At 36.6% G+C, this 15,842-nt stretch overlaps 1 protein-coding gene and 1 long non-coding RNA gene across 13 annotated transcripts in view; one reads left to right on the top strand and one right to left on the bottom strand.

The window, feature by feature from the left end:
* Positions 1 to 6,792, top strand: part of ATP10B (ATPase phospholipid transporting 10B (putative)) — a 296,022-nt gene extending 289,230 nt beyond the window's left edge. For all 12 annotated transcript variants that reach the window (XM_074291992.1, XM_074291982.1, XM_074291989.1 and 9 more), the window contains 2 exons: positions 287 to 474; positions 3,968 to 6,792. In XM_074291992.1, coding sequence (XP_074148093.1) covers positions 287 to 474; positions 3,968 to 4,457 — 678 coding nt within the window. In that variant the 3' untranslated portion in view covers positions 4,458 to 6,792. The remainder of the gene's footprint in view (positions 1 to 286; positions 475 to 3,967) is intronic.
* The window catches only part of LOC141556965 (uncharacterized), a 106,555-nt gene that overhangs the window by 73,949 nt on the left and 16,764 nt on the right, over positions 1 to 15,842 (bottom strand). The window lies entirely within an intron of this gene.

Here is a 15,842-nt window from a genome sequence, read left to right as displayed (position 1 = left end):
AGAAGGAAAGATGAGGGGAAAATTAAATCATGGCCAGCCTGGGCCTGTCCCCTAAATTGAGGATCTCATGAATGATAGAGGGTGCCAGAGAGGAAGAGAGATGTTCTATGAAGAAAAGACCCTAGTCACAGGGAAAGTTCCAATGAGAGAAAGCTACTGTGACCTGTCAGGAAATCTTAAGAATTAAAATCAAAGCCACAAAAAGATGGTATCATAAAGAATTTTTACCAACTTCCAATTCCTTTGACTTTGAATATAATATCATTTCATGTTTTCTCATTTGCAGACATTCATCCATGGGTTCGTGCTCACAGCTAGCTTCCTGCTTTATTTTGTGGTCTCCATCGTGTACAATGCCATCTGTGTCACCTGCAACAGCCCAACCAATCCCTACTGGATTATAGAGAAGCAATTATCAGACCCCACCTTCTACCTCTTGTGCTTCCTTACACCTGTTGCTGCCCTTTTTCCAAGGTTAGCATTTAGGGGTTTATTTACATCTCCTTGTACAAAGAACTAACTTCACAATTCAGGAATTAGAAATTTGTCTGCAATGTGTAGTGCTGTTGTATTAAAGACATTATGAAATAGTGTATGTCTAAGCTAAGGCTTCAGGATCCAGGGTTCTAGTCTCAGCTTTCCCACCGAGTAGTTTTGTGACTTTAGACAAGCTATGTAATCTCTCTAGGCTTGTTATCTATAAATTGTATAATAAATACACCTTTTGTTCCCATTCCCTTTCATCTGAGGTCATTGTTGAGAGAAGAAAGAAAACTAAATTTAAAAGCACTGTGAAAAGAAGCACTTTATAAAAACAAAACTAGTTGAGTTATTATAAAAACTATTGTTTATTATAATTTTTCATAAAATAGTAATGATGTTTTATAGTTCTACAGTATTTTACCTCATAACCTTCTCCCATCTATCTTATCATTTTATCTTAGCAATTACATTATGACATAAGCAGAATAAGGCTCTCCATTTTACTAATGGGTAAACTGAAGCATAGGGAAAATCTTGGATTTACTCAAAACTAATAATAATAATAGTAATAGTAGCATAGCTGGCATAGTATAGTATAGCACAGCAAATTTAAAGTTTGCAAAGATCTTTTAAAATGTTATTTTGGTCCTAACAACCACCTTGGGAAGTAGGTTCAATTATTACAAGTTCAATTACAACAAATCAGCATGCAAATTAAAATCCAAGGCCCCTCACTCCTAGCCTTCCAGGTTTCCAACACCAGACAACCTTCAAATGAGTCTTCTAAAAGAATGAGTCATTATTCCAAGCAATTAATATAGACAAATGCCTCTAAGGGAGACATATCATCACTCAGGTCAATGTCATAAATGATCTTAGAATTAACTCCTGGAGTAAAATACAATTACTGAGTATTAGTCACTGTTCAACTTAAATGAATTTATATCAGCATTAGATATAGGCAAGAGATTATCTCAGAGCCAAAGAGGCCTTCTTTTGGATCAGCAGTGTATGGGGAGGGAAAAATCAAGAGCATATCCACAAGGACCATGTGGCCAAGCTCAAGGCTTTAAAACACCCTCTAATCTTCAAGAGGTCCCCCTTCTAATCTTCTTCAGAGGTTTACATAGGTTTACATAGAAATTCATTGCACCCGAATAGACTTTAGTTCTCCTAGGCTATAACCAACTTGATATCTCTTCCTTGAACACTTAGGGGAAGAGAAAGTAGAATCAATCAAAAAAGGGAAAGAGCATACTTTCATAATAAGTTTCATACAACATTTTCATCCATCCCCCTTATCACTCTAATCCCTGAGAAATAGTTCAAGAGGAAATAACAAAGGCACAAAACTATATAAATAATCAATTTCATTCTTAACTGGAAAAAAAGTTCATTGTAAAAGAGTTAATATTATTCCTACGAGATAAGACTGGGCAGATAGTATGCTATAATGGAAAAAGCAATGACTTTGGAGTCAGAGGACCTGAGTTTATATCCTCGATCTATAACTTATTATTTATTGTATTTATTATTATTGTTAATTTATAATTAATTATTAACATGATTATTAATTAATTAAGGCAAGTCACTTAACTTTTCTGGGTCTCAGTTTCTTCAACTATAAAGTAAGTGACTAAGTGACTCAGACTTGGTGATTTCTTTTCCTTCCAATTCTAAACCTTATAATTCTGCACACAAATTAGTGCATCTGCCAGGAGGGTGCCAGACTTAGGAGTTATGCATACAATTTTTTTTAGCAATTATATTCTCCTTAGATCTAAATTGTGATTCATTTCTGTTTGCTTCTCAATATGGTGTTCCATAGAGTTTAAATGAAATTAACTTCTTTCTCTATGTATAGGAAGTCTCTACTGGCTTTGCCCCTCTCAGTCCAACAACTAAGCTTCACATTTTTATTGCAATGTGGGCATTCATTGAAAGCATGATTTTTTTTTGTTCAACATTTATATCTACCTACTATTATCTTTGACTCTCCTCTCTCTCCTAGAAAGCTGCATCACACACAGAGTCAAATGACGTGATCATTACTTGCTCGGTGGAATATATAAATCAAAGAATCCTCTCTCTTTACTCCTCTTGTCTCTCTCTCCCTCTCCTCTCCTCTGCTTCTCTGTATGTGTGTCTATGTGTGGCTCTGTGTATGTGGGGGAGGGGTCCTCTATCTCTCTGTCTCTCTCAGTGTGTGTCTGTGTGTTTGTGTGTGTATGTGTCTTTCTCCCTCTTCCTTCCTCCCACCCTCTTCCTCTTCTTCTCTCTTTCTCCTATAAAAGGCATGCGTGTTCTCTCTAGGACATACCATATTTTGTCTTTTGTCAAGTTAGATTCCTGGAAGATCCAATTTCCTTACCTCACTACCACCAGCAGTAACAGATCATCCATCCCTGGCTTTGCTCTGAAGCCCAAAAAGGTTCTGTCACCTTCCAAAGCTAACAAATCAGTGGTGGGACCAAGTCTAGGACTCAACTTCCCTAACTCTGGATTAGTGGTTTTTCCCCTATGTCCTGCTGCTCATGAATGATTAATGAGTAGTTTCTATAAAAGTCTATGTCAAAAGATGTCAGCCTTATAATCTGAACCTTTATCTCCTTTCTAGCCTTACCTAATATGTCTTCTCTTCCCACATTCTCAAAGTCAAATTGAATTATTCTCTGCCTCTCTCATCTTCTACCTGTAACCCCCATCCCTAATGCATCTTACTCTCTTTACCTTTGTTCATGCTATTTTACATGCCTAGAATATCATCTTCTATCTCTTCTGCGGATTTCTTCCCCATCCTTTAAATTCCAATGAAAGGACACCTCTCAGAAGTTTCTCCCAATTCTTCCTGTCTATAGCAATTATCCCTTTTGTAGTTCAAATAGAACTTTGTTTTGTACCTCTTTCCTGCATTTATAGTATATCATTGTATGTTATAGATATATTTGTGTCAGCTCCATATTTTGTAAGCACTTTGAAAGACTATATCTTATCTAGACATTCCATCTCCTCAATCCCTATTTCGGTGTTCTGCACAGAGAAAACACTTTATAAATATTGTTGGATAAATAACTTAACCTATCATAGGAGTCTTATCATGGAATCTATCATAGTAGCTTACTCGGTCCTTTGGGCCATTGGGGTTAGGGCATTGCACCATTCCCAGGACTTAAACATAAGTCTTTTAAGAGTTGATATTGGGGCAGCTAGGTGGCTCAGTGGATAGAGCACCAGCCCTCAAATCAGGAGGACCTGAGTTCAAATCTGCCCTAGACACTTAACACTTCCTAGCTGATACTGGACAAGTCACTTAATCCCAATTGCCTCAGCAAAAAAAACTAAAAAAAAAATTGATATTCCCAGAATAGCAAATATATCTAAGAGCTCAACTGACTTAGATGCCAACATCATATTTCCATTTGGTAGCATGTGATCATAAATATTTACAAGTGTTAAAAACACATTATTTTCCATCTTCCATCAGGTATTTTATCTTGGCTCTTCAAGGGACCTGTGGTAAATCATCCCTTCTGGAAGCTCAGAAACTGGACAAACTTCCGAAAGAGAAAAAGAAGCTGGCTATCCAAGAATGGAAGAAAGAAAAAGAAAGAATATCTACAGATTGCCAAGCAGCTCCATCCCCTGGAAATGCCAGCCTGGGTCACCTTCAGGTCTCCCCTTTCACAGGACAAGAATCAAGGGACAATTCCCTAAAAGACACCCCATCTCCCATGAAAACACATGCTGGAGACTGGGTGCTTAATAGAGACAGAAGTAGCCCCTATCCCTGCCCAGGTCATGTGGGGTATAATAAAAGCTCACCTAGTTCTTCAGTAAGACCCTCCCCAGATGAACACCTCTTGGGATCTAGTGGATCCGAAGCTTTTGGAATATTCAAGGATACACAGACTGGCAGCCCAGGAGCCTCAAGCAGAGGGAGCCACCGCCGATCCCAGAGCTCACTGACTATATGAAGGGCTTTGTGCACATGATAGACAAACTCCAAACACATTGATCTAACACATGCTATCGGTGACCTCAGGCAAGTCACAATCCTTCCTGCGCAAGTAAAAGAAGACTGGATAGGCTTTATTCTTTTTTCTGTTAGAATAATGAGCACCCATGGTGTGTTATGCAGCTCATCTTACCAAAAGAAGGAGTCATTTTTTTTTCCTCAGGATGGAAAAATACTTCCATATACTGTGAGCTAGGACAATTCTTTAAGAGATGGCCCTCAAGCATCTAGCTCCAAGAATATACCTAGACACTGAATCATTCTAATGAATGTTTGTAGGAGTGAAGCTCTTCTTACATCCATAATTTGGCTCACACTCACACACCATCACCATCCCCCAGGCATTTCTCCTTTTGTGTTGGAGAACTAAAATTCAGAAGATATAGGTCCAGTGTTGGAGCAAAGGAATTAGAGTTTCTTCCAAAAATGAGGCCTTCTACCCAGAGGCCCACACTTTCCTATATTCACTAAGTTAGGTCCAATTACCACTTACCCTTTAAGATAAATTTGTTGCTGCACCTTGCCACTCTTCTTTCCCATGAAGAATGTATTTGAATTAATTACTTTGGACAGCTATTTTTTGAAGAGGAAAGGGATAGAGGGAGAGAGATTGAGAAAAAGAGTGACAGACTCTACAGAGAGAGACACACACACACAGAGAACTTAGCATTCATAATTCTGTTAAATCTGGATGAACTTATCACATTAGACATAGGCAAACGGATAAAATAGAATCAAGCAGGATTCATTTTGGATAATCAAAGTGTAATGGGGAGAGAAAGACCAAAAATATACTCACAAAGGCCACATAGCCAAGTCTAAGAAGTTAAGAGGAAGGAAGGATTGGGACAACATAAAATATCAAGAAGAGTATAGATAGGATTCAGTCCTCATCCAATTAACAAACATTTATTAATTACAGATGACTGTTCACATAAAACTGAGAACATTAGAACTTGGCCACATCAAATTGACATAAGTTAGTTGAGGGATACACAAAAAAGTCCTGCTTCACATAGTGAGTGAAATGTTCAGGAAACTCATTACCTTTAGAATGGTTCAGGGGCTGAAAATATGAAAAGGATTCAAAGTATTTTAATGATAGAACTGTTAAAAAAAAAAAGATTTTTAAAGTAAGCTAGATATGTTTCAAGAATGTGCTCAATCATGTGAGGTTAATGTGGAAAGTTAACATAAGGTTAAAAATTATGTACACCCCTGATTGTCTATCAGAAACAAAGCAACAGATTGGATGGACTAGAAATTTATGTAATAATTCTTATGGCTTTATGGTCACAGAAGGAGAGAAGAAAAAGTCTTGTGATTTCATTGGTATAAGGAATTCACAACAAGAAATCTCTCTCTATTAATGCTTATCAGCAATTCACCCACTATTTATTCTAAGTGGTTGTGACTTGCTTAGGGTCACACAGTTAGCATATATAATAAAGGAGACTAAAACTCAGGACTTCTTGACTCTTAGGCTAGCTTCCTATTCTTTTAGAATATGGAAATCCTTGGATCACTGGAACATTTGCAATCCCCAAGTCATCATCTAGCCTTCATTAGGAGCCTTCATCCCATTGCCAGAGGGCAATAGACTGAGCCAGTCTTTTCCTTACTCAACTCTAAAACTTGAGGAGCCATTCCAGGTTTTCTGACCTGGTCACACTGTGCCTAGGATTAGTTTATCAGAGTATCTCTACCTCTCACATCCTATACAATCCAGCGTCACCAGCACTGGATAATTGGTTAATTGTTGATGTTTTCTATGCTGCTAAGGAAAACAATAACAACACAACCTTTCATGATAGAAAGAAAATGGCTAAAATGCAAAAGTCATCAATACCTCACCTTCTGCCTCCTGCTTGTCTACAGCACTGCACATGTCAAAAAAAAAATTCCAAGGTTAGAAGCTAGTGTATTATTTCAGAGCTGTGGGGAACAGTAGTGACTATGATAGACAACCAGATCTGCTTGCCTAAATGCCAGGTTGCACAAAACACTAAGCTGAGGGCATAGCATTTGTCAAAAACCTTGTCAAGGTCTCTGTTCTCCCTTACCCCCTTTTTTAAAAATAAAACCAAATGTGATTATCCAACTTGTCTTCTAACTCAGGCAAAATTCTAACCATATGGGATTGTTTTTTCCCTTTGTATCTGATAATTCATATTAATGTTTATATTTAATATATTTTATACTCTTTGCCCATTTTTGACTGACTAGAGATGTATGTATCATTTCTCTTGGAGGGAAAAAATAAATGGTTTTCAATAGGCAGCCATTAATGAAAATTTCTTGTCAACTTGTTCTTTCATCAATATCTTTTTTCTGTCTCTCTGATCCCCATTTCTTTGATTAAGTTACTCATCATTATGTATCTACTATTTAACTGTATCAAAGATGGTGCTATAGGGGCAATAGGAGAAAAAGAATACCCTTCATAAGTTGATAGTTTACTTCAGCATAAAAGACAGGTAAGCAGTAAATCTTGAGGGATATAGGAAAGTCTCAGGGGAGGAAACTCCCTCTATTAATACAGGTCAGAACCTTTCCTACAACAATGGAGTTGATTCAATCCCTGAGATAATAAGGGATTACTTACACTCTCACAAATGGTTTCAGAGATAGGACTTGACCCCAAGTCTTCCCATATGGTCCCAAGACCATCTCTCTCTGGCCATTTTGATGCCACTGTAAAAATCATAGAATTATAAATTTAGAGCTATATGAGACTTAAGCTCCTAAGAATGTCATAGCCAAAATCCAGAGTGTTTAAGTTTTAAAAAATGCTACAAGAAGCCAAAAGAGGAAAAGAATTCAAGTACCAAGGATTACCCAAGATTTAGCAATAATAATCAATACAAGGAAGAGAAAATTTGGGGCCATATAATTTCAAAAGAAAATAAGTAAAGGCATTATCAAGAAAAATTTAGACTGTAAGACTTATTCTGCATGTGTAAAAAGTCAGATTGGGGGAAAATATAAGAATATATGTTAGAGAAAAAATTAATAATCATAACCATGAATGTAAATGGAATAATTCATAACAGAAATAGAATCCATGTGAATTCTACAGAATTATTCTATATTCTATTCCATAAAAACAATAATAAAAATAAAAACTGCCATTTATATACCAGTTACTATATGTCCAATTACATGGTAAAGAACAATATCTGCCACCTTAACTCCAGAGACTAAGATTTGGGCCATTGACATAGGTTTCTGATGGCCTTTTTAAAAAAGGCAACCCACAAAGAATTAGAGGTTTCTCCTGCCTTCTCACTAGCAGGCTTCTCACTGGAAGGTCAAAGAAGGCAGGGAAGAAAGAACCCAAAACTGTATCCTTGTTTTAAAACATCCTTTCCCTGATTAGGCTAAGTAACCTACCTTTGTTAGCTGGTAGTTTACAAATGCCTCATTTTGTTTTTTCATTTTGGAACTTGAAACACCAGAGTGGTTTGAATCTGTCCTGACCTGTAACATATACCAACAAAACTAATAACACATAAAGGAATAGTTATAATGAGTAAATAGTTATAAAAATATAAAATTCTCAATTAGCAACAAGAAATGGAGAATTTACAAAACCCAATCTCAAAAACCTTTTTTTTCAACAAGCCTTAAAGATTTCCAAAGGGGGAATAAGGGAAGGATGGAGAAATGGGTCAGATACATTTACTAGTGAATGTCAACAAATGTTCAAGGAACAATTCATTTCAATATGATAAACTATTTATATAAACAGGTAAAAGGGTAATCCTACCAAATTCCTTCCACAAAACCAATATGGTCTTAATACATAAACTAGGAAGAAATGAAGCAGAGAAAGAAAATGATAAAATGATATGACTAATGGATATCTGTGTCAAAATACTAAATTAAATATTAGCAAAATGGCTACAGAAGTATAACAAAAATATTATTCACTATGACTAGATTGTGTTTATATTATATAAATATAGTTGATTCAGGTTAGGAAAACTATAAACAAAATATGAAAGACAGCATGGCATAGTTGATTGAGCATATTGAGCTTAGAATCAAGAAGACCCAGCTTCAAGTTCCATCTCTGTTGGGTATTAACTATGTGAAGACCAGTTTAAATGGATCAGAGTATAAAAGGAGGAAAAATAAATGACAAATATTTACCAATCAACAAAAATTGTTTTAGCATTTTCTCCTAGGCACTAGCGATTCCAGTATTTTTTTTTAAAGTGAAACTATGATTTTAGGGTATGAAAAAGTCTTCTCTTTCACAATCCTGTCATTATTCCTGAAATTCTTGTCATTACTATCATCCTTGGAGACAGCAAACCTTTACCAAAAAATTAAAATTTGCTGACTAAAAAGCTGTCACAGACTAGCAATGTTCAAGACCCTGAGGGCACATAGCACCAAATTGATGTATTCTGATAATGAGGTTAGGGAAATGGAAAGCAGACCTTTGGCTATCAAGAGTTCTGACTGAGGGAGAGAAGGCCAAATATACTGCCATGGGCAACAAGAAAGAGGACCCCTAGCAATAAAGTGGTAGTCAAAGAAAGTAAATACCCCATGCTTTGAATTTATAAAAATACAATATCCAAACCTAGAGAGGATTCTCTATGGTCAAGAAAAATGCAGAGAAAAGTGATTTTCTTTCTTTCTTTCTTTCTTTTTTTGTCTTTTGGAATTTTTTAAAAACAAAGTATTCTGGTGCCACCTAGCATCTGGAAAGGGATAACTACACAGCTGAAGGCTTTTCATGGGGGTAAAGAATAGAAAATGGACCTGAAGGAAATTATAAAAGCCTGGTGGTGAAAAAAGCAAAGACCAAGGAATATTCCAGACTGCTAGGGATCTTTAGGGTCTAGCTGAGATATCATGAAAAAAGGAAAGTGTCAGAGCCAATAAAACTCATTGTGAAGGAAAAGACAGATTATCGACCTCCCCGTTTTCAAAAGCCACCAGGAAGGATTGACTGTGAGAAGAGCCTCCCAGGATAAAATCAATCACAGATCTGGAACTCTGTGAGGCTATGGGGGGATTAAAGTTTCCAATTGGCTGGAAAGATGCCCAAAAAGGATGCTAAAAACTGGTTATTACCCTGGAAGAAGCTAGGGATTTTGTTCCATGTATCTCACAAGCCCAAAACAGTTCCATAGCTCTTGACTCACAACTTGATTGCTCTCATAAGTTTCCAAAGCCTGAGAGGCTTCTCCTGAGAAAAAGTCTCCTTCACTCAAAAGGAGATAAACAGAGGATTTCAGGGAATCAACATGTACAGAGAGATAGGCTGATATAGTGGATAGAAGGCTGACCTCCGATTTAGGAAGGTCCATTTCCCTTCTGACACTTACTAGTTGTGTGACCGCAGGGAAGTCATCCACCATTCACTGTCCTAGTCTAAGACCAGTGAGTGATTAAACTGAAGTGGGAGAGGGTGTTCTCACATAAATAAAATCAAAAGCATGCCTCTCTTCCCCCCAAAAAAATGTACATACCAGCATTCTCAAAAACTAGTTTTCAGAGTTTTTTCGGTAACAAAAAGGGGCTAAGGAATCTCTAGCCCTTTTCAACACTTTTTAGAATAATCCACTCAGGTGTTAGATTCATCAACAAATGCCAACATATTGATTAAGCATCTATCATGTGTATCTTTGCCAAGAAAACTCCTGAATAGTATTGGCAAGCTACAAAGAACTAGACACAACTGAACAACAATGACCATGTAATCATGTATAAGGCACACATAATTTCCAATTCTCCACCCCTATCCTTGTTATCAGGAGGGAAAGACTCTCATCAAATTATTCATACTGAGATGCTAAAGGCTGAATACATAATCCCTCCAAACATCATAGATATAAAATTGGGAGGAACCTGAGAGGCCATTTAGTTGATTTTCATTTTAGAGTTGACAAGATTGAGATTGAATGAGTTGGCCATGGTCCCGTAATAAACAGCAAAGTGAGAATTTTCATCCAGCCTTCTGACTGCAAATCCAGTCTTTCTTCCAGGATACCATACTACATTTCAAAGAAAATGAATATAATTTTTAAAGGAATACTAAAGAAAGAAATGAATTGCTTCAATGAAATATCTCTTTTGTCTGAAAATGGGGAATATGCAAGGGGAATAGTTTTGCCCAAGCATATTTTGGACCAAGAGATCCTGACCCCCTGCACTCATAGCACAAGGGTAATTTAATCCTATATGGCAGAGCCAAAAGGTTACAGGCCAATTTTATAGGCCCAAAAGATTTTAAATTGAAAGTCACTTTAGAGGTCATCAACAAATTAGGAAACAAGGGCCAGAAAATTTCTCAGTGGCCACATGGATGCAACATGAAGATGGAAACCAGAAGGAAACATACACACGAACACATACACATACACACACACCCCTCCAAATGTTGCACTGCAGTTGCCCAATTCTCCTTTTAAAACAACACATGTGTTCCAGCAGAAATATTTGTAAACATTTGTCCTTTCAGTTACTTTCAGATAAGAATATGTGAGATGTACATATATTGGTCCCCCATTCCCACAATCCTTAGCAAGTTTTTTCCCCTCCAAAACCAACTCCATTTTTTTTTAAAGTAAAACAACCATTTATTAAGTATTTACTGGGTACAAATCCCTATTCTAAATATTGGAGGGGATACAAAATGATCATAGGATAATGGCCTGCAAGCAATCTCAAAAGTCATCCTTTGCTCTGCCCCTTACACCCAGGACCCAAAGGCTACCATCCTTGATGGGTAGTTAGACTGAGTTTTTCCTTCATGCTACTTAACATTTCGAGAAAAAGGATAAGATATAGACAGAGATAAGCATAAATATACAATTTTATTGCATGATTGCTGTTAGTCCTTCATTCTCGAAGAGGATCATGGCATTAGGAAGGTGATACCATGACTTACAAGAGAACTGGATTTTAAGTGAAGAAGAATTGAGTAAAGTCACCTGCCTCACTTTATACTCTGAAGCCATCTGGGAATGGTGCAAGATACAGGTCAAGACAATTAGAGTTTCAGTGGAAGACCTTGGTCTTTTTAACCTAAAGTCTTCAGATTAACCTAAAGTTTCATTTGGAATTAGGCAACATCCATTTAGTGATTAAGGTTAGGCTTAAAAAAAAAAAACAAAAGAAACAAGGAATGGCTTCTTTTAGCTAGTTTAAAAAAAAATCTCAGAGGGGAAAACCCTCAGGATTTCTGGCTGTGACAGGAACAGTTGCTATTTACAAGCATTCTGAGTCAGTGAAGGCCCCCCAAAAATGACAAAGTGGGACTTGGGTTGGGACCTATTGCTGACCAATGAGAACCAGAGATATTTGAATTTAAGACCTGGTCATTAAGGAAAAAAATCTAGCTCATAAGTCCCAAGATATCTCGCCACATTTCAGAAATCAAAATTTATATTACAAGTTGGAGAAGATATGTGTAAGGCTTTGTAAAGAAGGAAGGCATTTGAAAGCATGTTCTAAATCCAGAAGGGAGAATAGTTTAATTGAAATACAGAGAGCATGGAGGAAAGTGATATAGAAAACAGGCAGGAAAGGTAGAGTGGTATAGCAATATAGAAGACTTTAAATGTCAGGCTGAGGAATTTGAGTTCACTTGGGACATTAAGGAGTCATGGAAACTTTTTGAAAGAAAAATTAACATGATCAGAACCACACACGAGGATGGCTCTAATGTGGTATGAAGGAAGAAGAAAATTGAAGAAAGAAGAAAGTAGAGGTAGGAAACTGTTGAGATGTTTGTAGCAGTCCTCTAGTTTTTAAATAATAAAAACAAAATACTTAATTTAGAATGCTTAAAACTGAACCTATTGCCTTTCCTGTCATTTAACTTCTCACATTCAGTCATCTGTTCGGCATTATTGATTTCATCTCATATTGTCATTCCTGTCTGTCTCCTCTCTATTCCCACTGCCATTAACCTATAACAAATTACTATTACCACACTCCTGGATTGTAAAAATAGCCTCCTAACAAGAATCTGCACACAAATACATATGCATACATCTCATTCTCTCAATCCTCTAGTCTATTCTTCATAACACAAAATAACAATTATGGATGCTTATATAACAAAGTTTCCAAGGCAGTTTGCATATATTAATGCATTTAAGTTTCACAGCAACCCTATTAAATAGATATTACACTTATTCATTTTACATATAATGAAAGGAAGTGACAAAGTAAAGATCACATAGCTGGTCAATGTCAAGGACAGGTTTGGATCCAGGTTAGATACAGCACTCCAGTATTCTGTCTCTAGTCTTCTATATTCAAGAATTTGGTCATGTCTCTCCTATGCTTAAAAATTTTTGGTGGTTCCCTATTATCTACCAAATAAAATTTTTAAGTCCCTTGCCTGACATTCAAGGCACTTTACAATTTGATACCACCCTATCCTTCAAACTTTTAACTTATATCTCTCTCTCATGTATATTCTATTCCCTAAATACTGAACTTTCTCAGTCCCCTAATTATAACCTGTACTTTTCTATATCCATATACTTTATTTAAATTTTTCCCTATGCCTGCAATGCCCTCTTTTCCCTATGCAATTCCCTCCCTTTCTTTCTACAACTTAAACACTGCCTGTTCTCTGAAGAGTTCCCTAATTTTCCCAGTAACAAGCTTTCTCCTAGGGCATCTTGGAGTGTTTGTTTTGTAACTCTCAGGTGCTTTTCATAACACATTGTATACCTTTACTTTTTAACTCTCCCACCTAAGCCCAACTACTTGTTCTTGGAGGTAAAGAATATGTTTTTTCTTAATTTTACTCTCTTCATTGCCCAGCACAGGGATTTGCTTAGGGAAATGCTTAATAAATGTTGTTTTTTTTTTTCAGAAACAGATCCTTTCAGACAAATAAAGGATGAGAATCCCAGGAATCAAAAACCTGGATTCTCTGATTCTACTTTTATCATTAACTAGTTCCGAATTCTTCAACATCAACTAATATTTTGTCTTTGATCCCATTCTATCTCATCTTATTTTCAAGTTTAGCCCATCAGTCATATTCTCCTTTTCCCTGTCCTTCATTCTCTACAAATCTACCTAAAAATATGCCTGGGTCTCTTCATTTGACATTGCTATCCCCTGAAATTATTTTTCTTTATCTTCTCTCTCCCTTTCACTTCCAAACTCCTTTAGAGAGCCTTATAAACTCACTGTCTTCACTTATTTCCTTCACTGCTAACAATCTGGCTACCAATTCCACCCTCTGGTTCCAAGAGTTAAGGGACATTTTGATAATAAACAATAAGTAAAGGTATGGTTTTGAGTCATTATTAATCAACCTTCATCCTCTTCTCCACCAGTAGGAAGTATCCTTTTCTCCCCAGATTTTTCTGAATCATATTCCCTATATCTTTCCTTTGCTCCCAACTCTTGACAATCTTGTATTCTGAACATCTTTAGCCACTTGATTATGTTAATAGCCCTTTCCAGGAGAAATACTATGTCTGTGCATGGGTTTTTAGGGCAACATTGTTGAGTCAGTTCTCTGTATTCTCTCATCTGAAAATCTATGCCTAAACCTTCTCTGAAACAGTTGTCTTGGGTGTAGATTTATGAATCTTCCTAATTAGAATTAGCTCTGAGACCCTACCTCCTTTCAACCTGTTATATTTTAGTAGGTGTTAATTATATAACCTTGATACAATGAAATTGGCTTTTCCTGATAATAGATACACATTCAAGAATGCTAGAGACAGCCAAGTTTCTCTTAGATGAGAATCAATAAATAAACAGTATATAATTACTAAAATACAAAGTATAATAAAGCATACAAAAGTATCAACCGTAATGTGCATTCTTAAGACAATTAAGTAAATAGAGTACAAGATCTGGAGTCAGGAAGACATTGTTCAAATCTGGCCTTAGATACTTACTAGCTGTATGGTCCTGGGCATATCACTTAATCCTTGGGCCTCGGTCTCCTCATCTATAAAATGAGCTGGAGAAAAAAAATGGCAAACTTTGCCAGTATTTTGCCAAGAAAATTCCAAATGGGACAACAAAGAGTAGGACATGACTGAAATGTCTGAATAATAACAATTATATATTTGACACTGATATTTGTTCCAAACATGGGTCTTGAGAGTCCTATAACATACACAGTCTAGATGCTCTCTTGAGCAAAGGAATGAAACAAAAATTCCCTCAAACTGCTTTAGGCAAACAGTCCACAGAGCTGGTGGTCAAGTGAAAATGCAAAAACTCTGGAAACAGAATCTCAGTTCACTTATGCCACAGGAGTTGGAAATGAAAATCCAATACATCCTGTAACTCACAAGGATTGGTGATTTGTCTGGTCTCTGGAAGGAACCTCTAACTTCATCTGGCCCAAGTTAATGATAAAGTTTGTAGAATTGGCAGTCAGCCCAGGCAAGCCCCTTCTATATGTTCCTATATCCTTCCTATCTGATCTTGACCATCACTCTTAGCTACTGATGAGTTCCATATCAATTCTCTCTCTCTCTCTCTCTCAATCTCTCTCTCTCAATCTCTCTCTCTCTCTCTCTCTCTCTCTCTCTCTCTCTCTCTCTCTCTCTCTCTCTCTCTCTCTCTCTCTCTCTCTCTCTCTCTCTCTTTCTTCCTCTACTCTAAGGTGTCAGATGTTCAACTAGGAAAATCTGCCGATCCCATGGATATGTGTTAATCTCCCACTGATAATTTCCTTCAGGTTAGGATCTATCTTTTTTTTCTTGGTATCTAGCATAGTATCTTGTATTTAAGGCATATTTGTTGAATTGTTCAGATGACTTCTCACTTTGCTCATTTATAATATGGAGATAATTCTACAAATCTCACAAAGTCACTGTGAACTTGACCAAGATATAGTGGCATTCTTATCATTGCTCAAAATATCAATATGACTTATAGTCTGCAGAAACAAATGCTCTCAGTGGAAAGAAGCCACTGGATTTGAAGTTAGAAAACCCGGATTCTAATCCTAACTCTAGTATCTGTGGCTCTTTAGGACTATGACAATGCTATCACTTACAAGTGCCTCAACCAAATGGTTTTCAAAGTCCCTTCTCACTTTAAATATTTTGCTTATCTCTCCAAGAATATAATCAAAAATAAGAGAAGGGTTGGAAAAAAAGTTTAGCTGATCATTCTATTTCAAAGGAGAGTAAAAGTCTAATGACTGACCAGGCCAGTTCTGAACATTGAATAGCTCATAAATGTTTGTCAGTAACTACAACAACAACAAAAGAAATATGGAAGACTAAAAATTACTCCCAAATAATGAGTAGGGAGCTAACTCTGTTGTATGTGGTATTTAAGGCATTCAAAGATTTCTAGAACCTAGCTAGCTCTGAGCCTCTAT

This window comes from Sminthopsis crassicaudata, chromosome 2 (assembly GCF_048593235.1).
Source record: "Sminthopsis crassicaudata isolate SCR6 chromosome 2, ASM4859323v1, whole genome shotgun sequence".
NCBI classification, from domain to species: domain Eukaryota; kingdom Metazoa; phylum Chordata; class Mammalia; order Dasyuromorphia; family Dasyuridae; genus Sminthopsis; species Sminthopsis crassicaudata.
Note: the sequence above shows the minus strand (reverse complement) of the source record. Positions and strands in the feature narration are given on the sequence as shown.